This window comes from Buceros rhinoceros, unplaced genomic scaffold, assembly GCF_000710305.1.
Source record: "Buceros rhinoceros silvestris isolate BGI_N320 unplaced genomic scaffold, ASM71030v1 scaffold7590, whole genome shotgun sequence".
In the NCBI taxonomy this organism is placed as follows: Eukaryota; Metazoa; Chordata; class Aves; order Bucerotiformes; family Bucerotidae; genus Buceros; species Buceros rhinoceros.
Window position 1 is genome coordinate 2,512 of NW_010387837.1, and position 11,710 is coordinate 14,221.

Genomic DNA, 11,710 nt, shown 5'->3' on the forward strand with positions numbered 1-11,710 from the left:
GAAGCCAAGCAGTGTCAAACCACATTTGAATCCTGTGTTCAAAGAAAAAAAGCAGAAAAGCCTCAGATGAGAAGAACTTATTCCTTTTAGCTTAGCTCACAGAATCACAGAATCACAGAATCATCATCCGGCCGGAAGAGACCTCAAAGATCATCGAGTCCAACCGTTACCCTTACACTGCCAGGGTCCCTACACCATGTCCCTCAACACCAGATCCACACGATTTTTAAACACTTCCAGGGATGGGGACTCCGCCACCTCCCTAGGCAACCCGTTCCTGGAAACTACTTACATGATGCAAGGATGGGGTCACATTTACAAAGGATATTAATTTTTTCACTTTTTTCTCCAAGTGCATACCCTACTCTGCACAATAACAGTGTTCCTGGAAGATGTGGGACTACCAACAGAGTCTTGAGCTACAACTCAGATTGCTCTGCCTGGCTACGGCTTGGCTCCATGGTTTATAAAACTCAATATATATGACAAAAATAGACACAACTGAAAGTAAATGAGGAGGAAGTAAATGTATTTGACCTCCACGTATACCAACTACAAGCAGACTTTGAAGCAGCGATGATACGGGACAACGTGACGCAAAGCAGACCTGAGCAGATTGGTACGATACCAACTGACATTCCCCTGGTGATGTACGGTGTTTTAAAACGTTCTCTAACGTAAACTTGAAAACGATGTATAAACCCAGAACCTCATTTCCCCAACGAAGTACAGAATGTTAAATAACTTGCCAGGGAACACAGAGCAGATTAATGGTGAAGATATTGATCCAAGTCTTTCCTTGATTCCATCCACCGGATTGCAGAGCTGTTTCTCAGACTTCCGTTTTGGATCATTCTTCGGCTGGAATCTCTGCTGCTTCCAACGTATTTCACCTCACAAACCAGCACAAAGTTCTAAGCACAGATTGAGCATATATGAGCATAATCAAGACCAAAACTTACACCACCATCAGCTTTGCATGGTCAATATACCACACAGATTATTAACCTTATGCTGTTACTAAAACCACATTATTGCGTACTGAACATGCATAGCTTACTAAAATGGGATTATCAGTGAATTTTTGTCAAAAAAATTCCTGATGATACACAGGAGGTTTCCAGCTCTAGCATCCTAGGGGTAATATTTCACGAGCCAAAGACAGCAGAGTTAGAAAGAATGCTGCACTGAGGAGGAAGATGGGCTGCAACCCAAACTCCACGATGCTGGTGGTAACACTGTTATTGATGTCAGACTTTCAACTTTTGACAAGCCTTGAAGAAGAGACGCCAACAGGAGAGCAGAGTGAGACAGCCCCAGCTGGGACTGACCTGGTCTGAACAGCTCAGCCAGGCACAAGGTAACTACAGATACCGATATAAAACCAATGCCAAGTTGAAACTTGGGGGCAGTTGTGTAAAAGCAGAACTCCTTTACCTTAGGCTGTACATGGGAAGTGAGCAAATGATACCCCTTAGCGTTGCCTTGAAAAGTGTGGAGTTCGGAGGAAAAAAGCTCTACGGCTCCACAAGACACACAATCAGACAGCTTTGAGGTAAAACCACTTTCCTCCCTTCCCCAGTCTGCACCACAAAAGCAAAAAGCAGGGGGCTGCCCTCGACTGGGCAGGTGTGGAAAAGCCAAACCGAGGCAGGAGTCCTCATTTTGAGATGATATGTAGGTCAGGATTCCAACTGAACCATTTTTAGATTTTAAAAAAAGAGTCTCTCCTACAGATAGACTGAGTCACCTCTTCACCCGCCATCAATTAAGCATTGCTTGAATGCGATCAGTGGACGGGGAGAGCTGGAGGGCTTGTCCTTCACCTTTCACTCACCTTCATCTGTCAGGAGAAGAAAAGGGAAGCACAGTTCCACACAGCGTTTGTGCATGCCATTCACTCTGCCTGTATTTTTATTTTGGAAACACTGAGCACTAAGTAATGAAAATCTATCCCAAACTAGAGCTAGGCAAATAACCCTTCTCATGGTTTGGACCCCGTATTGCCGCACCGAAAGCTCACAGGCTGAAATGTTCTTTGATCTAACTGATGCTTTACGTTATTTTAATGACAGCCTGTTTATATTTTAACTCCCTGAAGAAACAGCAATTCCTCTAAACTTCAGCTTCACCATTCAATTATCACACAAGCCACATAAAACTCTTCTGGTTCCTTCCTTCGACGGCATCTGCACCTTTGCAATTCTGCTTTGCAGTGCGCTTGTGTATGTGGCTTTGAAAACCTCCCCAGCAGTAAAACCGAATTACTTGATTGTTCCGAGAAAACGAACACAAAGGGGACATAAAAAGATCAAGGTGAGTTTATTTAAGATTTGGATAAACGCCCATGGAACGCTGCTGGCATTACCTGCCCAGCTCTTTTTAACACTGTGGTGGTGCAGCATTTTTGGGAAGTGTGGTGCCTAGGCTAACGAGGCTCACTCAGCATCCTCCTCCAGGACGGGATGGCAGACAGGTTGTACAACCTAAGTGTGTTGCACCCACTCGCTCGCTGCAAACTCAGACCCTGCCAAACTTCCCGGAGAGTGAGGAATTAAAGGGGAAAATCGTTCAAAGCGTTACAATGTGCAATTTCAATGCAAGGCATAATGGAAGTAGCTGTGTGGGAGGATATTACTTCGTTATAAACCTAAATCAGATGCCCAAAGATTTCTGTCATCCTTAGAGACCGTTTCATCAGGCTTTACAAGAGGTTTTCCAGTGGAAGAAAAATAGCCCCCTCCCCTCCCTTCAGGCTTGAGAAGGTTGTACGGCTTTTTTAACAGTTTCTAATGAAATCCCATATTACTGCTTCTCCCCTGGGAGACTTCAAAAGTCATGCAAACTTCACAGAGCCCACATGTCCATAAACCTCAAGCAAAAGACCAGTAAGGAAATAAATTGCAGTTCTCCAATTAGCATTTGACATTCTCTACCTTTTTTCTTTTTTTTTTTGGTGAGGTGAATTTGTCTGCCTTCTAAACCATGCTGATAAATTAAATGAGTTACTAAACCAGCATTATTTCATGTTTTAAGGCACTCTGAAATCAAACACTCCAATTCACAGTGGGATTTGCTTTCTGCACAACATTTTGGGGAAATACGAAACAAACCCAGCAGTTTCAAACACGTTAAAGGGGCTAATATGTACACGAATATTTTCTTCGAGCTTCTTATTGTGTATTCGCAGCTACTGCCAAACACAACAACAGAGACGGGACATTAGGATATGAAATGGGAAGTGGTCACATTTTCAAAGCGAGCTGCTGGGTGCCGAACACTTTTGAAAATCTGGCCTCTGACTCTTTGGTGCCATTCCAGAAAGAAATCTCTCTGCGCTGGCAGCTGGCCAACCGGCTTTGGAAATCGTTTTGCACAGTTATTTCAGTAAAGCATAAAAGCCGATCCCCAGCTTTCTCTGCCTGATTAAGCACTGTCACCAATCACTACGCAGCTCTAAGGTACACATGAAATATTCCTAGATAAATCCTCCATCTCCAGAGAAATGTGTTTCCTGTACAACTGTAAATCCAGGTTCTGTGTTGAAACTAATCCAGTCTGGCAGTGCTACGGCCCTAGAAAAGTTTCCTTGGAAACGACAAACTTATGCAATGGCAAAATCATCCAATTTTTTCATGCCGCTATATTATATTAAAAACACCTGGTTTATTTATACAATGACTTACAGATCAGGGTCCTAGAAACAATAATACATAAACTTTATAGCAAAAAATATACATATAATAATTCATCCTCCTATGTTATATAGAAACGATGTATATTTGCGTGTGTGTGGACATATATATATAAATATACGGGCTGTACTTACGTTTAGGGCACTTGTGTATAGAAATGTATATCTACATACACACAGTATATCTTTATATATCGATCTAGGTGCCATGTGTGTATACATAAACACACATAAATACACACACAGGAGCATATTTACACTCTGTGAGTAGATGTGTACTTTGCAGAATCTGCACACAAACAGCTGGAGTCCTTCACCGGTTGCGAGCATCAGAGGTGTCAGTCACCCACCCGCATTAGTGTCTCTTAGTGGAAAGAGAATTAGCGTCATCGCTGAGGGCACAGGACTGGCTTGATGCATCTTCCTTTGTGAAGAACTAAATTTGCCGGACAGTGGCACCCCGCAACGCAGGGCTTGTTGCACGGGCCAATCTCGTTCCAGTTGTCACAGGTTTTGACGCACCCTGGGCCACAGGTATCATAAACTGCACCGTGTTTACACTGGGTTGCTGAAAGGCAGTAAAAAGGAACAAAACACTCATGTTACACAGTCCTACTAGGAAAGTTACATATCTGCTTGCTTTCTACTGCAAATATCAAAAAGCTCATTTTGGTATGACAAAAAAAACTACTTGCAAAGCGATTCCACTCTATTAAATGCAACACTACTTACATCACAAATATAAAGGTAGCAAAATCCCTAATCAAAAAGGAATCAAGTTCCCAGCAGTCTGGAAATTTTTGAGAATTTTAACACAGCTGATGGTGTATAAAGCTTTGGCAAGGTTTCTACCTATAAGCAGATCCATGCTTTGTATTTAAGGCTTAACATTGTTTATTTGTCGCAATGCCTTGTGGCAAAGATTCCCGAAACAATTACAAGGACAGACAGTTATTATCAGCCCCACTCCTACAGAAAGAAGAGAGAGTCATTCACCACACCAGACTTCCTAGTCCTAAGATTATGCTCCCAATATTGCATATTGCAGCAAGTCAGAACAATGTTGTTAATTCAGCAGCACCATTTCTAAAACAAAATAAAACAAAACAATTTAAAAATCAATTATTTCCATGCTTTGTTCTATTTTACCAAGGGAAAAATACTGAGGATGAGAATTCTTGTACTTAATGATTCCAGCATCTATTCATTGATTTATGCAGTTGACAGTTCAATGCATTTCCAATATAAGAGACCACTGAGGGCTCAGCTAAAAGCACTACACCCCCTTCAGATCAATATTTAAACTCTTTAACATTTTATATCTTGCCTTTTTAGTATGGAGAGTAATATGTGGTTTGATAGCAAATAAAAGTCTGTTATTCTTCCTAATGGCTGTGCTGATGGCAAAAACAAGTGCTGAGAAAATAGTTTATAGATGGTAAGGGACTCTCAAGCACCCAGAGTCATCTCTTGCTACATACAGAGAGGTGATTGCATTAAGGAGGTTTCTTCGACTCTGAGAGAGCTGAAAGTCCAGATTGTTTAAAGAACACTGTGGTTATGGACAGAAAAACTCTGTTCCATTTTGCTGTGCAATTACAGCACTGTTGTTATTACAGCGCTGTTATTTCTGAAGATAAAATAGGCAGGAATAACACGATTAAGTAAGTATAAGAGTGTATCACAGAGGATGGAAGTCTTATTGCTAAAGCATCGTAAATTTATGGGATTCCTCTTCACCGGTAACAAAGTGATCTTCAAAAGAGCATCAGCTTTGTTATCTACACATATGTGAAAAGCAGCCCTGAATGAAGGAATTCTGGCAAGAGTGTAAACAAAGTCATCAGGACACGGATATTAATTAAGAAAAAAAAAGAAAAAATGGATAATACAGCAGAAAGTGACTCTGGAGTTACAGAGAATCAACAGCTGAATGCTAGATAGGAATTAGGTACTAGGTAGATATTAGCCGGAAAAAGTCTTTCTAGCTGTAAGCATGAGAAAGCACGGGAGGAAGCTACCTAAAACCTCTGTGAGACATCTTTTATTGTACATTAATTTAGAGTAGGTTGGAAAAAACATCTTTCAGCTCTGTTGAAGATAGGCTTTTTCTGTGAGCGGGCATAAATCTTTTGAGAACTTTTTTCCAGCTTTACTTTTCTCTCTTGCTCTGCACGATGACTTTCACGCACACTGAAGAAGGAAAAAACAAAAGGAATAACTAAAATGAAATGTAGATGAAACAGGAAACGTAGAAGGCAGGAAAAACACACAAGCAATATTGAGCACAGCTAAAAAGATTCGCAACAAACTCTGCACTTACACGGTGTGTTAAGAACAGAGATTGAATCTCTGTAAGAGAGGAAGCGAAAATGTGCAGAGCTCTTAGGAGCTTTGCAAACAATGCATTAACTGTCTAGAAAAGGAGATGAAAATGCTCAAAGACATCCGTGACTGTCCACACACAATGTGAATTATCTTAAGGGGGCTGTTTACTAGAAGTCTTTGTCCCTCCTCTCCGAAAATGAATTTCCCTGCATGGGATCTCTAATTGACAAACCTCAAACTGCAACATCAGGCTTCATGGAAAATACAGCAGAAAATGAACCTGGAGTCACAAAGAATCAACAGCTGAATATTAAATAGGAATTAGATACTAGGAACATGCAGTTTCCACACAGAAAAGTCTGCAAGCTTCGGTTTCTAGGCTGCACAGGTTCCACCCCACAAAGCTTTATTGCCCTAACAGCCAGCATGTTCATTCCACCTGAGAGCTCTGTTTGGTGCCTCAGGCAGAGGGTTTGAGGAAAGTTGGCCAAGGTCTCCTTTTCACTTCCTCATTTATGCCTCAGAGCAAGTGAGAATCTATTACAGGCTGCCCTTGGCAGCTGTGGCATCTGTAAGTAGTCCCCAGCTCTGCTCTACCACACATGGATGTGGTATGTCAAAACACCTCCTTCTCCTTCGGATGATGCCACGTAGAAGATTTGATGGCTCTGTTTTCTGCTGTAGGCAGTCCATAATGGCATTAGTAACTTGCTGTCAAGGGAAAAATCAGAAAAGTACAATGGCTGCTGTTTAAGTTCCCTGGATGGCTTTTACTATTGAGTGCTGCAGTTGTTGACATGTGGTGTGATTGATCCAGAACATTCCACTTCATCAACAGTTTAAAAAATAAAAACAAAGACATTCTGCAGTAAGCTTCCCGGGAACTGCTGAAATGAATCAGTACCATGTAAACATGCAAAACAGATGTCAAAACATCCAAAATAGTGATGCATTTGCACCCGTCTTTTAAGACAAATTCCTCTCTTAAAGAGCTGAGCTCTGTTACTAGTAACTTCCCTAGTGCACCAGTAAAAAGCCCCCCAAAAGCCAAATCCAAAGTACAAAAGTTACTAACACCACCGCATTTTGCAATGCTACCAGTCCCAACAGGATTTTGCCAGCCTTCTTCTAGAACATGTGTTTGGCACGACAGATGTGAGCTTCCTCGGACGCTTTCTGAGCTGGCGGGACAATAGCCAGCTCCAGTTCAGAAGCTGTATAGTCCCATAAATACAGCACTGTGCCTGAGCTAATAAGCCCTGCCTAATAAGGCTATAGTTTTCAGCCCAGAGCTGGTTTACTCCAGCCAGTTTGGCAGTTTCACAGAGAAGGCTTGTATCTGTCTGCGCCTGCCTTTGTAGACACGGCCGTAATTATTAGGAGGAATCCTTGTTCCCTAACACAAAAGCCAAAATACCTAACAAGGAACTGCTGAAGGATTCCCTTGGTGAATGATACCTGGTAAATCTGATTCCACAGAAATTTCTGAGCTGGTATTTGTGCTTGAGTGATTCATCCTGCTGCTTCTGTTGGTGTTGCGCAGTTTGGGTTTTCAAGGTTTTGAAGGACTTTCAAACTGAGTGTCACACGTGGTGCTTGCAGTTCACAACATTTCCTGCTAACACAGTAGAAGGGGCACTGACCCTCTAACGATTCACTTGTGTTAATCTTTTCAACTTCCAGTTTGCAACGAGTTTCCACTTAAAAGTCAGAGTAGCTTTCTGATACTTACTCACCTGGAATAAAGTGATTCAGAGAAAGCAACACATAACAGGCAAAAAGAGTGACTTTGGCCAGCAAATTCCACCACAGAGAAGAGGGGGCCCAGGAGAAAAGTGTCAAAATCAGATGAACACTCACCTTCCTCCAGTTCAACTGATCACACAGGAAAAATAGAAAACTGCTCCATTTTTACGAGGCTGTTGGAGCATATCAGGACATCAGTGCTACCACGTGCACTTTGCACTTTATTATAGTCCATGTCTGCTTTTTTTTTTGCCTTGCCTGTGTAGTCATGCCCATGGCAGGGCGTTATTACCACCTGCCATCCTCGAGTCTTCTTTCTCTCAGTGCCCTGAGAAATCCATGTTACATTACTGTCGCCCAAGGCCTTTCATCACTTCAGTTTACTTAACTGCACTTTATAAACTGCTTGCTTAGACTTTTGTGGGCTAAAACCCCTCCTTTTTTTGTATCTCCTTTTCAAACCTCTTCCTTCCATTTGTATCCTTTTTTTCCCTCTCAAGAGTATAATTTATCTTATTTCTTCTCACTCTGGGTCTCCTGTTTTGTTTTTTTTTTTTTCTTTTCCTTCACACATATTTTTTTCCCGTGCCCATCCTAACAGATCTCACTCCCCACTACTTCCCATGGAAACCCATATTCCTTTCCAAACCCTCTCAGTTCCTGTGCCGATCTCACCAACCCTTTCCTACTCAAACCATTTTCCCAACTCATCATCCTCTTCTCGTCACCCCTCTAGTTAAATGACAGCTGACATTCCCCTCACTGATCCAACCTCAGAGGACAGCAAACCTCGAGCAGCACTATTTCACGGAATCCTTAGAGGAGGATATGCTGCCACACCGGGGAAGGAGGAACAGCGTGTAGGGCACAGGACACGTAATTCAGCCTCCTGAGCATCCTGTTTAGCCGGCCCTCCAGACAACACAAGCTTTCTAAAGATTATAAAAATGAGCTAAGCGTACAGCAGGCAGGGTAGAGGAGCTGGCAACCACACAAGATCTGGTTTTATAACACACGAAAGAATAATTAAAACCTGACTTTACTAATAAGTACACTCCATTTTCAGCTCTTCCACCAGTAGTACCCCACCAGCTACAAAATGTCAAGCAGGAAATGAAAGTCACAGAATGCTGAAGTTTTATTACGGATATATTGTTTCATACCCAGGAATTTTTATCCATAATTGGGACACAATAATTGTAAGTACAAGTTTTAGGGAGCAGAAAAAGTTAAAGATTAAAACCTTGGTGCTGGCCACTGGTAACATACAGACTGCAGTGGATGCACTTTAATTTAATGCTTAATATATCATTTACTGTAGAAGATGGTGCTACTTGAGCGATGTTGGGTGCTTAAGTGAGTGTTTTCAGGGTACCTGACCACATACAGCTTGTCTGTATTTTCTGGTTAACAAGATTTCCCCTTTCCCTCTAGAAGTCTGCACTGAGATTAAAAAACTCGGGTGGCTTTAAACACTTCTTTCATTAGCTTTAATGGAAGATGTCTGTTTAAATTCCTTCATAACGTTCTCTCAAGGACTGTTTCTGTCTTAGAAACTTTTCTTGTCTTTGGTGAAATGCCAGCAAATATTGTGAAAAGAAGCCTCAATTAGTTAAGTCGTGATATGCCAACACTTGTATAAACTCCTTGAGGCAGTAACTGGAGTTTTTATTCTTTTTACAGCATCTGCCACAGTGAGGTCTCGGATGCTTGGCTCCATTTCTGCATGGATCTGCTACCAGATCAATAGATTAAAATTACATACGTTATTAGTGCTGTCTGAGACCACATCCTTGAATAGAGCCTTCACTTGGTGACACCCTCTCTGGATCATTCTGTTCTTTTGTAAGAAAAAAAATAAAAGCCTTTTGGGAACAGTCAATCAAATGTAATTTGCTGTCACTCACCCATCCCTGCTATCGTGCCTTCAAGAGAAAAGGAAATGAAAGTTGAGAGTAGACCCTGAGCCACAATCACCAAAATGGACCACAGAGTAATAGCTCTTTGACCAGCACTGAGTACCCTTCTTGTGTTTTTTCTTCCCCTGTCAATTGTTTTACATAAATCTGAATACATTTCCAGGCAAACCGATGCCATTATAGAATGTCCTAAATTAATGAGACCATCATCAGGGGAAATACTCATCAGTAACATTGCATTTTACTTCAAGTGCCCATGACCGCAGGCCACCACTTCTGGTGGAAACAATAACTCACAACTACTCGCAATTAATGCAGTCCTAATCACACAGGGAACCTCATCCAAGTACCAAAATCAATGCAGGTTTGCATTTTAATATTCCCATTAAATACATTCCCTCTTCTTCCCTTTTAAAACCGGCTGCAATCATATATGCACATTGTCTTTGGAAATACAAGTGTGCTTTAACAGGACATCAAAGGAGTTTAAACATTCTCTTTAATCAACCGTGTCAAGGTCCTGAAAGAAAAGGGCATGTAGTTCTAAGTTCATAAAATTAAGACAGCCAGCATTAGACGTAAAAAGTTCTGCAGCAAAATAAACATTTCTAATATTTGATGGTTGAAAATCTTCCTCCAGAACCCAGAATGCAACTTCCCTGCTGGTGCAAACCCAGTCCTTTCCAGCCGGTTTGGTTTGGATGCTCCTCCACCAGCAGAAGGACAGTAGGCTATCCTGTTAGGCTCGGCACTGGCTTACAAAACACTTACCTGCACAGTTCTGCTCCGGTACCCACTGGACTCTCAGCCCCTCCCTCTGGCAGGCTCGGGCGTACGCCAGGAATGACTCGCAGTAGCAGTTTTTATGGACCGGGCACTCGCACATGTCTGTCACACAGGACCTGCAGAACAAAGCCCCAGAAGAAATTAGCCAGGGAAGCTTTGGCAGATAACTGTCCAGGGTTTGGACTTGTTTATTTTCCAGTCACAGGGACTTCAATGCCTCAGCAATTTGTGCTAAACAGCAAGAAACTTAAACACGTCTCTGCTGTCACAAGAAGTCTCAAGAGCAGAAGGGAGAGAACCACACAGAAATAGGGAGTGAGAAGACTCAAGAAACATCAGGCAGAGAGAACCGAGACCACAGTGGGAGAAGGCCAAATCTATTTTTGCAACGATTTTGTATCAACATAAGATAAAGACTTCTATCTTATTCCCTGACAAGTAATAATTTAACAATTTTGCCAACAATAATAGCAGCAGTGTTAAGTGGATGGCTACTGCAGGTGATGAGAACATCCCTTCCATGCAAGGGATGAGAAACGGTGCCTTCTCTCCAGGTTACCTCCAGCATCTCCCCGCTTTGATGGTCCTGAAAAACGTATACAACTGTTTTCTCAGCAGTGTCACTACTAAATGCTAGACTTTAAAAGACTCCAAAGGAGCAGGGGAGGTGCAGCATATCTGAGCAGTTCTCATGCTAGGAAACCCCCCAGGCACTTGTTAATACCACCATTTTCTTCCACTGCATAAGAAAAATCACCACAACGCGTAGCAGGGAGCAAAGCTGCTAACATGGCCCTAAGTGGAACTGCTACTGCATATGTCACCACTCTATTTCAAGTTAACTCATCCAGAACGTGTGCCCTTTTGGCACAGACCTAAAAAATAACTGGCAAGATCCAGCAGATTTGCAGTCAGCAGTTTCTGCATATGCAAAATGCTTAGATGCTTCTGCAAACGCAGCAATGCAAATTCAGAAATGCCAAGGGGAATAATTAGAAAGCAGGGACAAGGGGTGGCGAAAACATACTCGGCCCTCTGAAAATCATGCCCTCGGCTCCCCTGCTTTCTACTGAGGGTGCTCGTAGCACGCACCTTGGGTATCAATGGGCAAGAGTCCCCTGCTCCATGCACGTCCAGGGAATTTTTTGCTCCTGAGGGGACAAGGCAATGTTTGTGACAGGCACAAATCCCCCAGAAAGACCAAGGACAGAATTAAAAAAAAAAAAAAAAAAAAAAA

At 42.2% G+C, this 11,710-nt stretch overlaps 1 protein-coding gene across 1 annotated transcript in view; it reads right to left on the minus strand.

Moving 5' to 3' along the window:
* Nucleotides 1–3,646: 3,646 nt before the first annotated feature.
* The window catches only part of BMPER (BMP binding endothelial regulator), a gene marked incomplete at its 5' end in the record, with an annotated part of 71,687 nt that continues 63,623 nt past the window's right edge, over nt 3,647–11,710 (minus strand). Inside the window, 2 exons of the mRNA XM_010136473.1 lie at nt 3,647–4,262; nt 10,459–10,589. Coding sequence (XP_010134775.1) covers nt 4,081–4,262; nt 10,459–10,589 — 313 coding nt within the window. The remainder of the gene's footprint in view (nt 4,263–10,458; nt 10,590–11,710) is intronic.